Raw genomic sequence first — 20,796 nt, 5'->3', positions numbered from 1 at the left:
AGTTTATAAATTTCACAACCCCAAAATTGAAATCAACAAAAAAACCCCAAATTTGACAACCCCCAAATTGAAATTAATAACAAACCCTAAACCCAATTCGAGTTCTACCCCAATCCCCAAATCCATGTAATCCAGAAAATCAAATATACTCAAAAATCGATTTGAATTCGAAACCCTAATCCCATATCCAAATCAACCCCGAAACCCTAACAAACTTGTAAAGTACCGTTCGTACCTAGCTCAAAGAGGGAGTAGTGAGCTTCAAGAACCTCCAACACTTCAATTGAGGGAGACGACTACAAAGTTTCGATTGAGATGTGGATGGATGAGTGAGAGAGATGGCTGAGGGATGCGTGATGAGAGAGAGGTCAGGACTTCGGATCTAGAGGGAGAGAGGTGAGATTGTCGGGGACAACGATTTTGGGAGAGAGAGGTGACGAAGGCTCAGGTTTTTGGGAAAGAGTTTGAGCTGAGGGCGGGCTCGAGTGTTTTGGGAGGGCAAAAGTAGAGGGAAGTTTTAATTTTTAATTTTGTCTAAGTGTTGAGATGTATATAAGTCAACTAGGGCCGAATAAATTTTAACCCTAAAAACAGACAACATAAATTAAAGACTAATTGTATGTAACAATATCACACAACAGACAACCAAAGATGTTGTCTGAACTGAAAATATTAGACAACATAAAAATATGGTGATTGTCTGATCATTAATTGCACAATAACACTGTGAAAAGAGTTGTCTGACTAAATTTATTCAGACGACATCAAATTTCAACCATTAATGTTTGAATAACTTCGTACGAAACAACATCATCATTTATTATGTTGTCTGAAACTACCTATTTGGACAGCAATTTGAAAATCTATTGTCCCTTAAAGAAATGCAGACAACATCACACCTATTTTATAGTAACTGTTGTATGATTGAATCATACACAATAGAATAATTCTTGCTGTCGTCTGAATTTTTTAGACGACAGAAAATATGTGCGTAGTTGTTTGATGCGTGTCGTCTGATTCAAATATTGGCATAGTGTTAGTCCTTAGTCCTTGATCAATCCTCATCCAAATCTTTACCTATACAATTTGAGCTTTGAATCCCATAATCACACCATCCACTAATGTCTAATTGATTAGACAGCTAGACTTTTTTTCTTTTAATTCTTTTCTTTTCTCCTAATCTCATAACCTCCGACCGCCAATTTTCAGTTAGATCTCAGATGATGAAACCAGAGATGAGGCTGAGGAGGACGAATGAAAAATAAACAAGAACGAGTTAACTTTTCCGCAAGTCCTTTTCTACCACAGAACAAAATGAATTACTGGATGAGATCCTCGTAATTGAGATCGTTTTTTGGTTTAAGAGTGTAGTTATATATATGTTTTGACAATGATCTCTGCATGAAGCAAAGCTTAAACTCTTCTTAATTAGTATTGTGAAGCCAAGATAAATAGATTCAGATTTTAAACCTCACCGTTAATTTCAATACAAGAAGCACTTTGGATATTCCCGTGTTTATATTATCGCATTATTTCCTTAATTTAATTATACCCTATGACTTCATACGCATAGACACATGATCAATCACAGAATTTCTAACTAACAACAAATCTCTACTGACATGAGGCATGTCCAAGTCCCCAAACTATCCTCTATCCATATCCATGCACGTATGGGTTCATATCCTTACAGTGAGTGTGCCAGCATATGTACATGTTGAACTCTTTGTAGTTGAGATTTACTTATGATTTTTCTACTCTAGTTTAACTTATGATGTACATCAACAAATTATTTGAAATAACAGATCGAGCTGATTATGTTCATAGATTTGAAAGGTCACTAGAACTGAACCAGAGATGTATATAGCTTAGCCATTTCTATAGTTCGGGGTGACAAAGTACATAGCTTAACCACATTCATGTACGCTCACGTATATCAGAGATTTTTTTTGTTTTTCCAATTTTTTCCACAAAGAAAATTAATGCTTTAATTTCCTCTTTGTGTTGGGTTGTAATGTTATGATTCTTTCCTGGTTTCTTTAGCAAAGACTTTGTCTCAGCTTTACTAGCTAGGAATCCGATTGGATCTGGGAAAGAAATTATCTATATAAGGAGGTCTTGGGCTCTGTATTCCTCTCTCAAAGCATTTTGTGATTGAAACTTTGATCGGTACTTAGCTAATTGAGATTAATCAAGACGAGATTTTCAAATATGTCGCAAGAAGGCAACAAGTGGACGATGGCTGCAGACAACAAGAAAGACCATTCTCATGAAGACCGCTCCTGTGAAGACCGTTCGTGTCCACCAGCTCCAAAAAAGAGCCAACCTTCTCCAAGATACAATGACTCTTTTGGCAAACAAAACTTGAACACGAATTTCGACCAAGAAGCTCGAAGGAGTAGTTAGAGGATATGGTACTAGGAAATAACAATTGATTTGTTGTGCTTTGATATATTGATCACTTTATGTTTAAATGTTTCTCTAGCTATATTTTTTGTAATAATGACTGGTTTATGTTTAGTAATGGAAGAATTTACTATATCTTAATACAGAAAGCTTTTGTTAGAATGCATGACTTAATTTTAACAGTGCTCGGTTTTTAGTTTTGATCAACTTGTGTTTCAATTTACAATTGTCAATCACGCATGGAGCACCATTTATTTTGCCGATCGAGGCAATAATGCTTCTTGCTAGGCTTTCTGCAAGGGAAAACAAACAAACATTCTTTACCATATATTCTGTAGACAGTCAAGTTAAATTTCTCCTCGATCGACAGGAAACGTTCATTTGATCGATAAAATGTTCTGGGATCACATACTCGTCCAAAGAATTAATACTTGACCTATCAAAGCTGCTTCACATACTCTACTGCATAATCCCTTCAACTTGAAAGTAGTTGCACCTCTAACACCAGACCCGGACTTTACTTATCCACACTGACCCAAACACCTAGTGCAAAATTTCAATTATCCTTTTCGGAAGACGGTACATATCTCCAAGGAATCCTAGGCTAATGGCATACGGTGACTACAAGAAAAGCTTGAACAAGCCAAACATTGAAAGAGCAAAAACGCAAGAAAACAGACCATTTTTGAGTATCCTTTCACGAGAAGCTGAGATTTCGCTTTCCCTGGAGCGTACATATCTTCCAGCCAATTGACTCTGCAAAACACACACAACAACATCAACACAGTGATAATCAAGAACAACATATATGTAGAAGAAGACCCAATAATACCTGGCCCGCCGCATTCTTAACGAAAGTGGGTTCCTCAGAGAAAATGTGATGCTCTAAAACCTTGCCACATCCGGAACACCATCTAAAAAACAATCAAACAATTACAATTGCAAACAACAATAAAGCAATCAAGTTTAATGGAGATAGAGAAAGAAAAAGGGTGAGTGAGACTAGTCACAGTCTACCAGCATCGCTGGTTTCTTCAACTAAGACAAACAAGGGCAACACCAATTTGGTTGGTTGCCCACAAAATTTGAAGTGAAACAAAGTCGAACCCAACAGAGACAACAGTTTGGTTGTTTTGGGTTGTTCTTGTACTCGGTATTCCGTTGGACTTCAGAGACTCTTGTCTTTACAAGGTTTAGTGGGAGAATGGGTTTTTTACTTTTTACTATCCCACGATTCAGGGAAAACTGTGCGGTTTATAATTTAGCTCTGGGTTTGGTAAATTGTCTCGCTCTGGTAAAGGGGTTTCGGTAATTCGGAAACTATTTTGTGTCCTTTTTTCCGTTCCATAGCTATTGCTTCCATTTTGAATGGGGGAACCAATTTCTTGCCTGCGGCAAAATAAATGTCCCATAAATGTTTACGTTTTGTTATTTCTGTAATAAGATTGTCATTATTAATAGAAAAATACTTAAATGCACGTTTATACTTTAATGCACAATCTTGTAAATACGTTTGCCATTATAAATGTATTTAGCAATATTATAAATGTGTGATTAAGATCATTCAATTGTCACGCACTTTTTCAATTTATAGATGATTTCATTAAGAGTTTTAAATATTATAATTTATAAATATTTTGGACAATTCATGTTGCGGTGAAACTTGTAACACCAAATGAGCGCTTGAGCTAGCTTTAGGACTTGGGGTTTTCATATCCAATAATTTAGGGTGTCTCCACCCTCTGTGGTGACTTTTCCCTGAGCTTTGTCTCAGATCTGAGGCTTTATGTCTCATTTTCATATCGTCGTCTTTGCTCTAGGCCAATTCTTCTCCAAATGCCCATATTTACTTTCACTTCTCTCATCCTCAAAGAGCTCCACCTCTCTGTTCTATCCCATCTTTTTCTCTTTTTTCCCCAATTCCCTCACACTCGTTCTCGACCTAGGTATATACACCTAATTCTACACTTAGGAATAGCTGTCGAACCGGCACTCCACCGATGTTTGTTGACGTCACCAAACCAGTGGCGTTGTGTTGCTCGGTGGTCTCCACCACCATGATTGTCGTTTTTATGTCCTTTGGTACCTTTGTCCTTCTTGTGCAGACTATTCGAGTATGGAGAATGATGGTGGACAATATTTAGAGTATCTACTAGCCAATATTGATGAGCCAGCAGATCTAATATTCCCATGTAGCTTCACCACCGCATACCTCTTTTATACTGTCCTATATTTTTAGTCTCGAAACTTTATCCTACCAGAAGCTCCCCAGCTCTTTCTATATAGGTCATAACGTTAAACAACAATTAGCCATCACATCCCAAAAAACCCCAGAACACAGGTGAGGAAGGGCTTACGTGTTTATGAATTGCATACCTGTGAAAATCCGATCGCAGGAGCTTACAGATTTATTGACTTACAGACTCTTTAAGACTAATCAGTTTGTAGTAGATGGACTCTATAATAGGACATATTAATTGAAAACATCAATCAGTTAGAAATCAAAGCTAACTAAAGTTTTGTCCAACTTGTACAGATCTATATGTAGCTGCTCAAAAAACAAAATGAAATATTGAATGGAATCCTTGTAATTGAGATTGATTTCTGGTTTAAGCTTGTGGTTCTATTTTTTGTCGATGATTTAGCATGCAGCAAAAGCTCAGAATCTTCCAAGTATTCTAGTGCGAAGCCAAAATCACGTACTAAATCAAACTTTGGAAATACAAACTCTGCTATATATACCACCATGTCTCAACCTTTTTGACATCAAGTTTGTAACAACTACGTACATGTTGCCATCTTGAGTTAGAAACTAGTCCTTAGTCCTCGATCAATCCTCATCCAAATCTTTACCAATACAATTTGAGCTTTGAATCCCATAATCACATCATCCACGTACTAATGACTAATTGATTAGACAAGACAGCTAGACTTTTTTTTTTTTTTTTTCTTTTCTCCTAATCTCATAACCCCGCGCCGGGCCGCCTATTTTCAGTTGGATCTCAGAGGATGAAACTAGAGATAAGGGTGAGGAGGACGAATGAAAAATAAACAAGAACGAGTTAACTTTTCCGCAAGTCCTTTTTTCCAGTGTTTTCAAAGGCGATGCCGAGGCGAGCCGGGGCGCGCTCCGGTGTGAGGCGACGGTAAATCGCCTTGCCGGTCCAAACTAAGACGCGCTACTGGAAAAGCGTACGGAAAAGCGATGGGGCGCTTGTTTTTGCAGAAGGCGAGCTGTGATGCGGCCTGGGCGCAAGGAAGAAGGTGAAGTCGTGGGTCCCTTTTTTTTTTCTTTCATCTTTTGCATCAAAACGACGTGGGTTTGAGTTTTTTCTTTCATCTTTTGCATCAAAACGACGTGGGTTTGAGTTAATTGCTCAAGTATATTGCTTTAAACGACCTCCTTTATACGACGTCGTCTTTGGCAATTAATTAAAGCAACAAAACGACGTCTTTTATAACCTCATTTTACCTCCTTTTCTTTCTATTTAATAATCATTCTGTATTATTCAGCCAGCAAATGAATTATCCTATGACTTCATACGCATAGACACATGATCAATCACAGAATATTACTCACCATTAATTTCAATACAACAAATTTGGATCTTCCCGTGTTTATATATCGCATATATTATTTCTTTAATAATACCCTATGACTTCATACGCATAGACACGTGATCAATCACAGAATATCTAACTAACAACAAATCTCTACGGACATGAGGCATGTCCAAGTCCCCAAACTATCCTCTATCCATATCCATGCACGTATGGGTTCATATCCTTAGAGTGAGTGTAACAGCATATGTACGTGTTGAACTCTTTGTAGTTGAGATTAGCTTATGATTTTTCTACTTTAGTTACTTAATTTATGATGTACGTCAGCAAATTATTTGACATATATAACAGATCGAGCTGATTGTGTTCATAGACTATTATTTAATGAACGCTCACTAGAACTGAACCAGAGATGTAGTACTGTTGATGTGTTAAGTTCAGCATTCACAGCCACTGATGCTTCTCAGCACTAAAAATCCACATGTCGAGTATGACAATGTAACTCATCTTCAGTGTGCATGAAAATTATATGATATAACATAATGCAACAGAACTGAGAATTTGTAGACCTATTTTAGCTGCGAATTCCATCCACACATCAAATGCGGATTGCCTTGGCTTAATTTACTCTAGCCTCTAACAACCTCTTTGTGTACTTGCACATCAACTTCCCGTTATCAGTATTGTAATTAACAAATGGTAAAAATGGGAATACAAATTTAAGACCATATTATACTAAAACAAAATCTATGACATTATTATAATGAATATCTAGCTTCTTTGCAATCAAACCACTATAGAGACTATTGTGTGATTCTTTCCGCATAAATCTCACTTTTTTTTTAAGTTCGGAAGTAAAAGCCTTACTGGGTAAGTCTTAGCTTAGAAGCCTAGATATATACCAGAAAAAGATATCTGCTGTACCAGGTTGCAAGGGTAAGTCATTCGCGCCTTCAATAGTGTCAATACGTCTGTCATAAGTTTACATCATTGTGCTCGCTTTAGCATATGTCTGCAGTCAATTAAAAGCTAGAATTTATTACATGAATGAATCAGAAGACAAACCTCAATATATAATAAGAGCCAAATGTCATTAGCAACAGTAAATGGTGAGCAGATCCAATACTATGTGGGACAATCCATACACTGCGTTTCCATAAGGCCTTCTTTCCTGCAACTCCAGACAACTCAGTACATGGCATTTTAGAGTATATAAAAAAGCCAACAAGTCGTCAGCTCCAAACATATAGCCATTTACATGCATGGGTTTCCCTAATTAAAGTCTACTTTGCTGATTAACTACTCAAAAGAGACGTCCCCCAGTGCGTATCGGTATAGCTTACCAAAGTAGAGGCTCCCCAGTGCACAGGCCTTAGAAACCTCTTGGCAGAGATTGCAATTAAAATTTGAATGGATTCATAGATTGGACAGTATCTACAATTAAAACCAAAGCACACAACTATTGACAGAAAAACTGTAAACTTCACTTAGATCGAAGATGCAAATTGAAAAACTTCGCCCAATCAAAAAGCTGAAAGATTAGAATTAACAAATTTTCAGAGGTTCTGCATGATGTCAAATAAAAGCTTAATATCATCCTCATTTTTGCAATTCTCAATCATGGACCACAACCAAACATTATGGGACATCAATCATTTAGCATTCACAGATTCCAGCATTTTATCATTCAGCTCCTTCAAGTCTTACACTAAAGTGTTAAGGAAACATAGGAACTAAACAAAAGCAAATGAGACTCCCCCAGAATTTGTCCCAGAAGCATCAACATGTTGCACGCCTCCAATAAGTGTCAAAGCAACTAATTTGAACTAAGAAAATGTGAATGTATGTCACTTGTGAAAAAGAAGCAACACAATTAAAAAAAAAAAAAACAATGTGACTGCTATAAATAATTTTGAGCAAACAGATACATATAATTTTCAAAAAAAAAAAATGATATATATACATATAATTTAGATGCAAGAGGTGAAACAAAATAATTTGCAATATCATGACGAAGTGCACAGCTAGCGCAATTTAGAGAACTTACCTCTAGCCATTGTTGTTCAAGTCTGGACAGATTAGCCACATCATTTCACACCTCTGTAAAACCCTTGAGTAAAATAAACACATCAATAAACAACATAAAGGCAAATTTGTTACCACAATCTAATTATATAATTACCATTAACCATCCATCATCTCAACATCAGGTCCGTTTGCTCCATCGTCGGATGAACTAATTGCTGCTATCAGATCATCAATTTTAAGAGAAGATCCTCGAACCATACTTTGAAACATAATTTTGGAGTAACTATCTGCGAATGCACGTGCCTGGTTGGACTTGCCAAGGTAATGTAAATCTGCCCTCTCAAGCTTCCCATCCACAATGGTCAATCCTCCGTCACCAATAGCAAAACGAAGAAGACATGCTGACTGCAATGTTCCCAATTTCTGTATCAAGTCCAAACCTAAGCAACCAAATACAACGGGAGGATTATCAGATGTAGTCACTTTTCCATCACGTTGCAGCTCCAAAACTATCTGCTGATGGCTTGGGACCTTTCCTTCATTATTTGTGTCAACAACATATTTACTACAGTTCTGATCCTTCCAAACCAAGGCCAAGGGTGTTATGCCAGGTTGATAATGTGCATGTTTATTATAAAACATTAGACCATCCTTTACGTAAGGTACCGCTCCGGTATATGCTGTGTGTAGGGCAGTGAGATCACAGGTATACCGAGGAACCAAGCTGAATCTATACCTATGATAATATGATGGAGGGTCGCAAACCCGGGTCTCGGCTAGCTTAGACTTTAACCAAAAAAACCTAAACTCAGCCGTGCAATCATACAAAGAGTAATCTCTCCAGCACAACATGTCAATGACATAATAAGTCTGGTCCATCTCGTGAAATATACAGTCTAGTATAGAACAGGAAGGTTGTGCTTTGGTCCTGCAGCAACCATCGGGTAAAGCAGACGGGAAACGATGAAGAACGGTGCCGTTTCGTCGCCTACTGACGGTGGTTCCGCCGTATGAAACAACCAGGCAGCGTTCCCCGGCTGGCCTGGCTAATACAAACCAGTCTTGGGGCAAGCGATGAGGGACGTCGATCATCCACTCGGGAAGCATGAGCTGCTTTTGAAACCACTTTCGACCATCTAGGCCTCCTTTGAGAATCTTAGAAGCGACCTCGGAGGCAAGGTGCAAGTCGGAGTAGTACTCCGTCGAGGAGGCTCCAGGTTCTAGAGGGAGGGAGAGGAGTGCGGAGGATACGCGGCGGGCGTGGAGCTGAGAATCACGGCTTTGCTCTTGACGCTTCAGAGAGAGATCTCTGCGCCTTTGCTGGTCTGAGAGCAGTGGCCTCTTGAACGGACGGCGGAGGAGATCGGAAGAAGGTGACATCTTGCGGCGGAATGGGCTAAGTTACCTATTTGCTGGTCTTGCGCACCATTAATATAGACGTAAATAAAAAACCATTCCTTTGTTCTAATCCAACAAGGATTGGAAGCACTTTCCTAAACGAAAACCTATTCCATTACTAAAAGGATCATACCGTAGTCCTAAAGGATTAATTATGATCGATTAGGGTTTTTCTTTTAAAGTTTTTATTTTATTTTATTGGCAAAATAGCCAAATTACCCCCTAACTTTTCTCATGACTGCCGATTTACCCCCTGACATTTCAATTTTGATTATTTACATCCTCACTTTTCTAAATGTTACCAATTTACACCCTATAGTTAAATTTTAGACTTTCCATCCAATTTCTCCTTTAATTTGGTTAGCATGTGAGGGGCCTTTTCGTCTATGCAATTGTCACCAAAAAATAAAAATAAAAACAAGAAAATAATACAAAATTACTTTGTTAAAAAATAAAAAATAAAATACTGTTATTCGTCTCCCACAACTGTTTTTTTTTTTCCCTCATCCTCTCATCTTCTTCTCTATCTATCTCGCAATTATCTTCTTCTCAGCATGACCTCTTCCTCTATGTTCCTTTTATCGAGATCAATATAACACAATCCCAACTTGAATCAATCAAGATGACCTTCACATGCTTGCTGTAATTTTAATTTTCATATTCCATACATATAAATATTTTAGTTTTTTCGATGGCTTCTCAATCTTATACACAATACAAACCCCTCCAACTGGAAACATGGAAGATCAAATTCTCATATGAATGTTTGAAATATTAATGACCAGTCCGGCCTTCAAAGAAAAAGAAAACCAGAAACCTAAATGATCAAAGACCGTTTCTCCTTCAGTAATATGATAATCGAATCATTTGATGTGACTAGAAAATATTAATTAAGTGATCAATTGCAAGCTAACGACCAATCTTGAAATAAAAGGAGTGAAGAAGAAGAACAAATGGACAAGCTAGGAAGAAGCGACAAATTAAGGGCGTTTTTTTTTTTTTCCTTTTTTAACGAAGAACAGTTTTGTATTTTTTTTTTATTTCTTTGACTATGTGTTGGTTTGTTTAATTTTGTTTTTTTTTAGGTGATAGTTGAAAAGATGAAAAAGCCCCTCACGTGCTAACCAAATTAACGGAAAATTGGATGGAGAGTCTAAAAAATAACGATAGGGTGTAAATATGCAACAATTAGAAAAGTGAGGGTGTAGATAATCAAAATTAAAATGCCAGGGGGTAAATCGACAGCCATGGGAAAAGTCAGGGGGTAATTTGGCTATTTTGCCTATTTTATTTATTTTGTTCAATCGGTATTCTTTTAAAGAAGTAATTTTTTTTCCGAAAGATATAATGCAAGACAAAGCGGTAGATGAACGTACATAATTTTGTTTTGGTAAACTACACTAGCACTCTAGCAGAGTAGCAGGGTCCATCCACTGTGTGTGCGGAGAGAAGTTAAAATATAGTGGGGAAGTTTTTCATATAATTACCACGTTTTTCTACTTTTTATATTTTTATTATTATTTTTTTTTTACAATTTATTCTATCCCTATTGATTAATTTTTTTTATATTTTGGACGACAATGTAACTCCCCACCCCACCCCACTCCTGATGTCAGTGAGATTTGAACTCATGACCTCCACGGTGTTAGTTAGGCTAGCTAACCAACATGCCAAAGCTCACCGACCCTTATTGATTAATTATATTTCATAGTTTTTTAATATATGGGTTAAACATTTCAAAAAAAAAAATATATGGGTTAAATTGGTAAATAAAATTCAGTTTTGGAGAGTAACCTCTCTTCTTTTAGTAATAGTATAGATTAACAGATATTAAATTTTAAGATTTATGTTAAATTATGTGAGAAAAGTATATTTCTAAGATTCTTATTAAAGCAGTTGCACAAGCAACACGTATGTATATGATGAAATGCTATTTGTTACCGCAAGGGCTTTGTTCTGATCTTCATCAGCTTTGTGCTCAATTTTGGTGGGGTGATACTTACACCAAAAAGAAAATACATTGGCAATCCTGGGAGAGATTGTGTATCCCAAAGACTGAAGGTGGTACGGGATTTAAAGATCTACATTTGTTCAATTTGGCGATGTTAGCCAAGCAAGGTTGGAGGCTACTTCGAAATTAATCCAACATCTCTTATTGCTCAGGTATACAAAGCCTTTTATTTTCCAATTGGGATATAGAGTTAGGGCCGCAACCTTCCTTCCCTTGGAGAAGCATGCATCCTTAAGGCACGTGAAGTTTTACAAGTGGGAAACAGAGCTGATAGTAGAATTTGGGAACACATGGCTCCCTGCTAACCGCTATGCTCTTAAACCTTGGTCGAGTTCGCCTGTACATGTAATAACCGGTTTTTCTTTTAACCAAAACAGTTGGTGGCAAACACCTTTGTTAAAAGGAAGGGTGTTCCTTGATTCAAGGCCGGTGTCTTAATCATCATTCATGATTATGCATAATTGAATAATCATTCAATCATACCAGACAACTCTCTCTCACTCTCTCTGTCTCACGTCCGAAAACCATCCAAGAAACAGAGCAATCTTCATCAACTCATCTGTAATAACCTCGTTAGAGGAATTGTACGAAACTCGTCGGAGGAATAATACGAACCTCGATAGAGGAATAATACCATCTCGTGAAAGAATCAAAGACAAACATTTCACCCTTCCTTTAGTTTTCTCACCCCTCCCTTTAGCTGTAACGGTCCTCCTCTTGTCGGAGAGCCATCATTCTGTTTCTTTTTTTCATATTTCTCTATCGACCTCTCTCTCACTCTCTCTCGTCCGAAAGCATCCAAGAACAGAGCAAACTTCTCCAAGCTCGTTCTCGCTCCATAGGCCATCGATCGACCCTAGACCACGTCCCACGCCTTCACTTCTTCCTTGCGCAGCTGCCGGTGGTAGCCTTTCGCCGGCTCTTGAACCGTACACGACGGTGGAACACGAGGCCGGTTTGAGCTCATTTTGGTTCTAAGCTTGATATCTCAAGCTACCGGCCATCAATCCTCACCAAACTTCACCCACGAGCTCGCCTCAACTTCCTGAAGCTCCCAGAAGTAACCTTGCACGTCGGCGTGGCTTGTGGTGGCGACTGGAAGCTCAACCCGACCTAGATCGAAACTGGACTGTGGAGCTCGATATCTCGAGTTGTAGAGCTTTGTTTTGAGTGATTCTTGATCCAGTGAGTTCTCCTTGAGTTTCTTAACAACTCTTCAGAAGGGATCGAAGAGAGAAATTGAAGTTTTTACGTCGGAATTCAAGCTCGCCGGATTCTGGAAATTTTCCGGCCACCGACGCTTTCGATCAAGATATCTCGAGCTGTAGAGCTTCGTTTTGAGTGATTCTTGAACCAGTGAGTTCGTCTTTAAGTTCTGAACAAGTCTCCTGAAGGAATCGAAGCGAAAGGAGGACATTTTTACGTTGATCGGAGCTTCGCCGACTTCTGCAAATTCTCGCCGGTTTCTGGAAAAAATTCCGGCCACCTCGACTGTTTTAGGTAATTTCAACCACTTCCGGTCATTTTCAGCTTACATGGTAGTTATGAAAGTTGTTAAGCATGATGAGAGGAAGAAGAGCAGCCCGGCCCCGACACCATTGGTGGTGGTCGGCGGCGGCTCTGCTACTAACTCCGGCGGCCATTTCCGGCCACCTCCGGGGATCAAAAATATGGTTTCTGTACATTTTCAGATTCTATATTTCAATACGATCATTTTGATATATTATACGCAATTTTTGGATATCATATGATTAAGTTATGAATTTTTACGTTTCGATCGATTTCGATCGTTCGATTCATGATATGTGAAGTTAGGACCGTCAGATGGACTTGTAGTTTTGATATGATGATCTTATGACTGTCCCAGTGACTTTGTGTGGTCATGGGCGAAGATCCGACCGTTGGATCTTCGTATAAATGCAAAACAGTGATTAGGGAGGCGATTCGTGAGAATCCGTCCGTCGGATTTTCGTATAAATTTGTGAAGATGTTAGTAAGGACGATTCAGGAAGATCTGACCGTTGGATCTTCGTGATGATTTTTGGGGGGTGATCCTAAAGGCGATCCGTGAGGATCCGACCGTTGGATCATCATTTAATTTCGATCCGACCGTTGGATTGTCGTTTGAGTATGTTTTTGAGCTATTGGCTAAGTTAAGGTCATGTGTGATTAGGTGATTGACGGTCTCCCTTGGGTGAACGATTTCGGTGTGTATTGTGTTGAATTGAAGACGCAGCGGGAATATCGAGGTGAGTAAATCGCACATGGTTCATTCACGAACCGAAATTCGGTGATTTTATTTAATTGAGAAATTGTGGAAATTGTTTTACGAAAATAAATATTTGTTTTAAATTATATGGACTTGATCGACTACGGTCCATAGGTAAGTAAAATGTATTTAAACTATAAAAATGAATTTCTAGATTTTATTGCATGTGAACTATAGTTGGTATTAGTGGTCACTCTTGTGTGGGTGACTACGTATATATATATTTACGTGGAATATATATTGGATGGTGTGATTTACTGAGTTATATTTTGAGCATTACCCTTGGAATATGTGATTTATCTTAGATGTTGTGTTGTCTATGATAATGGGTAATTGAGTAAAGTGCGATAGTTGAGTCGTTGAGATGAATTAAATGAGGAGTCGAGTGAATTGAGAAAAGCAGTCATTCGTAAGGTGAACCTTGGCCCAGGTGACACTTTACGATACAGTTAGAGCTCTAGTCTGTCTGCCATCATACTGCTTGGGGGATAAACGAGTTATCATATGCCCTTGGGTATGACATGACATACTGAATGGGGTGATTAATATAATTAATCATAAGCCTGTAAGTATGATATACTGAATGGGGTGATTAATCTAATTAATCATAAGCCTGTAAGTATAATATACTGCATGGGATGATTTATATAAATAAATCATAAGCCTGTGAGTATATATTGAGTAAACAGTTGTTTGTTTTTGAGTAGTCATGTTGAGATGTGAGTTGATTGATGCTTGAAGTGACATTGTACACTTCAATTATTATGCAAAGAAAATACTTGAGTTAAATTTATGCATGAGTTGATTTGGTTACTTTAAATCGTGTAATCCTTTCATTTACTCATACGAGCTTTGCAAAAAGCTTACCGGGTGTGTATTGTTGCAATCCCGGTACACTATTCAAACGGTGTAGCGGGTAATCCTGCAGGTCAGGAGAATCAGGGCGGTGATCGAGCGGGTTAGAGTATTTGTTATAGTTTTACAGCATTTGTAATAGTGAGGTGAGTTAAGCTCATTGAGCCTTACAATTTGATTTGGTGAGAGTGTGTTGTAATAATTAACTTGAGGATTTGATTTATTGTAATATTGAGAGGTGTGAAGTGTGGTTGTTTGTGAGAAAAAAATTCAGGACGTTTATTCTATTAAGTTGTATAATTCATGTTTCGGATTTTAATTGTATTTAAAATTCGGGGCGTGACATCATCTCTCCCTCCACCGACCACCAATCAAGACCAGACCAGTTCCTATAGTTCCACCTCGTTCTTGCGCAGCTACCAGTGGCAACCTTGCACCGCAACACGGCCGGCAGTGGCGGCGGAGGACACGGTTCCGTTTTGAGCTCGATTTGGTTCTATCTCGATCTCTTGAGCTACAGGCCGCCAATTCTCTTGATTCTTGTCTCATTGGATTCGCCTCAACTTTCTGAACAAGCACCAAGAAGGACCAGACCTGGGTAGAACGATTTCACGTTCATCGGAGCTCGACTGGTTTAGATCGACAAACAACCCTTCGATCCGTGTATCTCGAGTTACAGACCACCTCTTTATGTGATTCTTGGCTTAGTGAGTTCTTCTTGAAGTTATGAACAACTCTCCAGAAGGAATCGAAGCGTTTCGTTGAAGTTTTTACGTCGAAACTCAAGCTCGCCGGATTCTGGAATTTTTCCGACCACCGAAGCTTTCGATCGGTATATCTCGAGCTACAGACCATATTTTTCTGTGATTCTTGAACCAATGAGTTCACCTTGAGTTTCTTAACAACTCTCTAGAAGGGATCAAAGCCTGAAATTGAAGTTTTGACGTCGAAATCAAGCCTTGCCGGATTCTGCAAATTTCGCCGGATTCTGGAAATTTTCTGGCCACCTCGACTGTTTTAGGTAATTTCAACCACTTCCGGTCATTTTCAGCTTACATGGTAGTTATGAAAGTTGTTAAGCATGATGAGAGGAAGAGGAGCAGCCCGGCCCCGACACCATTGGCGGTGGTCGGCAGCGGCTCTGCCACTAATTCCGGCGGCCCTTTCCGGCCACCTCCGGGGGTCAAAAATATAGTTTCTATGCATTTTTAGATTCTATATTTCAATACGATCATCTTGATATATTATATGCAATTTTTGGATATCGTATGATTAAGTTATGAATTTTTAAGTTTCGATCGATTTCGATAGTTAGATTTGTGATATGTGAAGTTAGGACCGTCAGATGGACTTGTAGTTTTGATATGATGATCTTATGACTGTCCCAGTGACTTTGTGTGGTCATGGGCGAAGATCCGACCGTTGGATCTTCGTATAAATGCAAAACAGTGATTAGGGAGGCGATTCGTGAGAATCCGTCCGTCGGATTTTCGTATAAATTTGTGGAGATGTTTGTAAGGATGATTCAGGAAGATCGGACCGTTGGATCTTCGTGATAATTTTGGAGGATGATCCTAAGGGCGATCCGTGAGGATCTGACCGTTAGATCATCGCGTAATTTCGATCCGACCGTTGGATCATCATTAATTTAGAATCCAACCGTTGGATTGTTGTATTGTGTCGTTTTTGAATAAATTGCTAAGTTAAGATCGTGTTGGATTAGGTGATTGACGGATCGATTTGGCGGACAATTTGTGAAATTGTTGTTGAGCTGTTAAGAAGATGCAGCTGGATTAGAGGTGAGTAAAATCGCACATGGTTCCTTCATGAACCGAAATTTAGTGATTTATATTGAATTATAAAGGTGTGGAAAATTGTTTTAAGAAAATAAAGATTTGTTTTGAAATAATATGAACTTGATCGACTACGGTTCATAGGGCTACTACTCACAGGTAAGGAAAATGAATTTAAGTATAAAAATGAATTTCTTGTTTTTATTGCATGTGAACTATAGATGGTATTAGTAGTCACTCTTGTGTAGGTGATTACGTATATATATATATATATATATATATATATATATATATATATATATATATATTTACGTGAAATATATATTGAAAGTTATGACATTGTGTGATGTATTGAGTTGTTCGTGATAAAGAGTAGTTGAGTAAAGTGCGATAGTTGAAATGTGTAGACAAATTATATGTTAGTGTCAAGTGTTCTCATCGTGTGTCGATGATGGTGCCAAGTATTCTCATCGTGTGTCGATGATTGTGGCAAGTGTTCTCATCGTGTGTCGATAATTGTGGCAAGTGTTCTCATCGTGTGTCGATGAAAGTGCCAAGTATTTTCATCGTGTGTCGATGATTGTGGCAAATGTTTTCATCGTGCGTCGATGATAGTGGCAGGTGTCTTCATCGTGTGTCGATGATTATGACACGTATTATCGTAAGATTGAACCTTGGCCAAGGTGACAGGTTACGATTCAGTTAGAGCTCTAGTCTGTCTGCCATCATACTGTTTGAGGGATAACCTCAAGTTTTTATGTGTCTTTGAGTATGACATGCTGCGTGGAGGGGTTTTTATAACTATCATATACCCTTGAGTATATACTGGAAAGGGAAAGTTTAGTTGTTTGGATGGTCATGGTGAGATGTGAGTTGATTGATGTTTGAAGTGACGTTGTGCACTTCAATTTTTATACTAAGAATCACTTAAATTGATTTGTTCTTTAAAGTCGTGCAATTCCTTGTTTACTCATACGGGCTGTCAAAAGCTTACCGGGTTTGTGTTGTTGCAATCCCGGTACACTATTCAAATTGTGTAGCGGGTAATCCTACAGGTCAAGAGAATCAGGACGGAGATCGAGCTGCGTAGAGTAGCTGCAATTGTGTCAATCTGAATTGCTTTGTGAGCCGGTGAGGTGTGTTATGCTCATTTAGAGCTTTACAATATTTCTTGTGAGAGTGAATTGTAATAATGAACTCGAGGTTTCGAGATTTGAAGTTTGTGTATCGTGTGGTGAGGTTGTTTTGAGAAAAAAATTCAGAACGTTTATTTGATTAAGTGGTTTAATTCATGTTTCGGATTTGAACTTATTATTCAAAATTCGGGGCATGACAGTACAAGGTCCAGTTTTTGTATCAGAGCTTATTCATCGAGGGACTGCTACACTAAATGAGGCGTTGATCAATGACCTTTTTTCTCCTGTAGAAGCAAGTTTAATCAGAGCTTTTTCTTTGAGTACCAGACTGCCTCGGGACAAGCTTGCACGGCATCCAAATAAGAAGGGCTTAACAACCAATTCTGCTTATTTTGTAGCCCGTGACATAGCCATGAACCAAGTTATACACCGGCCTCCAACTGATGCATTTCAACAGCTCTGGATATGAAACTCAGCTGCGATTTTTTATAGTGGAAAATGTGTATCTATGGATTATATACCCTTCTCCATTTCCTGCCCTACAATATTCCCTCAATTCAACTCAATTCAGGACCAACAAGATACCAATATTTTTGGGGTCTGTATTACAAAGGAGACCTTGTTGAAAAATCACGAAAAAAAAATGATGCCAATAAGACCATTGTGCAACACAACAATATTCAAGCACATATAAGAAAGTATATATCAACATGCCGTTTTCATTGTTCTTCGACTAAAGGAGGTTGAGAATCAAATCAAACATCAAGTGGAATTGAACACAGATTTTCAAATAATGACATGTACCTGCAACTGGAGCCTCTTCCCAGTCAACATTATCTTGTCCTTCATCTTCGAAGTTTTGACTTCATGCTAACCTGACAACTCTTTGCTGCTTCTTCTTCTTGTATTTTTATTAAAGGCAGCGTAATAAGCTTTGAAATACTCATCCTATAGCACAATGAAGAAACAAATGAGTGATGTTTTATACCTAATTGAAGCAGAATATGAGTGACATTCTTTCTCCTTCTTGTTATTATTATTATTATTATTTGTGAAGGGGTGGGGGAGCTGTAACATCAAGGCAGAAAAGAAACTTGCATCTACATCTTTGACTCTATTACTCTATCTAAATTTCAATTGTGAAGTTCACACAATACACAGATATTATTGTATAGGTAGTAAACTCAGAAAATGAGAAGACGAAGAACATTCGAGGAAACTAAGATTAAATCATATTCATTGAGCTAGCTAACTCAAACATGCAATCCAAAATTTCAAACATGCAAAACTTTGCAATTCAGATACAACCTTAAACCTAATAAAATTTGCGGTCAAAGTTGTTGGGTTTGACCCTTTGAAGATTGAAACTTTGAAGGTGAAACGGAAATTCTGAAATTGGGAACAGACTAAAATCGACCGAAGGGTTAAGTTCAAATCAAGAGAACGGGTTTTGGATGATGCCTAGGAATCAAGTCAATTTTGTAATTATAAAACCAATGGATTTCTAATTTAAATATCCTGAAAACCCAATTGACCAAGACATCCCTTCCTCCTCTCTAGACTTTCCTTCAACAAATCTTCTTCTTCTTCTGATTGGTGGCAAAATGTCCCTTCCCTCATTCTCCCTCTCTGTCTCTCACTCCGTGCAAGTTGAGCAAAAGCTCTCTCTCTCAGAGGAAGTCGAAGCAAAACAAACAAAACGAAGTGGTGCATAACGACAAAGAAGCAGTCAGGGGTAAAACAATCAAAGCCCAGCTTCAGGGGCAAATCGTCAAATCACTTAGGCCGATATAGTGCTTTAGTATAGAGTATTAACGTTGAGAACCGGATACTCTAGTTAACTTGAGAGAGAGAGAGAGAGGTATAGTGGTTTGTTTCCCATTTTAGGGGAGAATACGTCAACTTTAATGGGCCTTGGGAGCCCAAGTAGATTACAAATATTGTAATGGGATACTTATCTAAGTGGGAAGAGGACCCTTTTATAAGTAAGGGAGCCTCCCTTCTTTCACTTGCTTTCCAATGTGGGATGAAAAAGAGCCATTTTAGTCTAGAAATATATAGCTTAGAATCTTGGCAAGGCCGGGAGGGAGGCCTCCCGGCGAAGTCTTGGCCGCCTTCAACTACTACGGGGTAGCTTGGATGTTGGTCTACGGGATCTATGTCATGGTTGGGTCCCATCATGACTTGTGGGCTCACTAAAAGGGTGTTATTTATACTTGATGACAGTTATGCAACATAGTTATGCTATAGGTATCTACACAGAGTATAATTTGGGTGAACCAATTGAGTAATGGACTCTTTAATTTTTTATATTTTAGTGTAATGATAGACAAAAGAACAAAAATTACATAATAACTGTAGACACAACTTAGAAGAAATTTAGAAATTTATACGGGATAGGGAAACTAAAGTAAAGAGGAATGATTTTGTCTCTAACAACTTCTATTACTGTAGTACCGTACTCAACTTGAAGACCTATGATCCATTCATCTTGAGCTAAAGAATGCTCTTTGACTGTAGCTTCGTATCTGTAAGTTGCATTCCACTTTGAGAGTAGCCTTCTTTAACAACACGAAATTTAACATCTGGATGTCGTATAAAAAAGGAGCTAAGAGATATAAATTTTTTTTTCCTGATCGCATCAACTTTAATATAAAGAAAATTTTGTTTTGTTTTTTTTTTTTTTTTGGAGGAAAACTTTTGTTAGTCGATATTGTCTTAACATCATGTGAAAAACAATTTTAATGAATGTGTACACATATCGTCAGGCTCGATTTCGCACTGAGCGCGCGTGCAAGAAGGCTAGTACTTGATAAAATTACACGAGTTAATGTTAGCCTATTGGGGTGGGTCTTCAGTCAGTCTTGATAAAATTTCCATTTTCAACACAGCTGACACCGACTCGTGTAATAAAATTTCCATTTTCAACGCACACTTTCCACCTGAAACGCTTCTTCAAATTCTCCTTTCTCCCTCCATTTTCAAGCTACACTCTCCCTCTTTGTCCCTGTCTATACGAACCCTAACCGGCGATGAAGAATACCGAGCTATGCCATAGCCGCCGACCTCAGAAGCAACATGAGAAGGAAGACGACGATGATCAGAAACCCTACCTTGTACAATTGCCAGACCATATAATTGCCGATATCTCCTGCAAAATCCCAATCAAGACCCTCATGAAATGCAGGCATGTCTGCAAATCTTTGCGATCTTTGTTCGCAGACCCGCAATTCACCGAAGACCTATTCTCTCGAACACGCCCTTGCCATTTGGTCTCGAGCCTCAATTCGGATAGGTACTTCTTGGTCGACTTCAACGAGCGGAGGCCAAACGGCGTCG

General features: G+C 38.4%; 1 protein-coding gene and 1 long non-coding RNA gene across 2 annotated transcripts; one reads left to right on the top strand and one right to left on the bottom strand.

The window, feature by feature from the left end:
- Positions 1-8,080: 8,080 nt before the first annotated feature.
- Positions 8,081-9,375, bottom strand: LOC133708778 (uncharacterized). The gene has a single exon (XM_062134299.1). The coding sequence runs from the start codon at positions 9,373-9,375 to the stop codon at positions 8,152-8,154; it is 1,224 nt and encodes a 407-aa protein (XP_061990283.1). The 3' UTR covers positions 8,081-8,151.
- A 3,269-nt stretch (positions 9,376-12,644) lies between these two features.
- LOC133713085 (uncharacterized) lies at positions 12,645-14,815 on the top strand. The gene is made up of 3 exons (XR_009847766.1): positions 12,645-12,904; positions 13,578-13,653; positions 14,587-14,815. It is a non-coding gene; the product is annotated as an uncharacterized LOC133713085 (long non-coding RNA).
- Positions 14,816-20,796: the final 5,981 nt, after the last annotated feature.

This window comes from Rosa rugosa, chromosome 5 (assembly GCF_958449725.1).
Source record: "Rosa rugosa chromosome 5, drRosRugo1.1, whole genome shotgun sequence".
Taxonomy (NCBI): Eukaryota; Viridiplantae; Streptophyta; class Magnoliopsida; order Rosales; family Rosaceae; genus Rosa; species Rosa rugosa.
The sequence above is the reverse complement of the archived record's forward strand: the minus strand, read 5'-3'. Positions and strand labels throughout refer to the sequence as shown.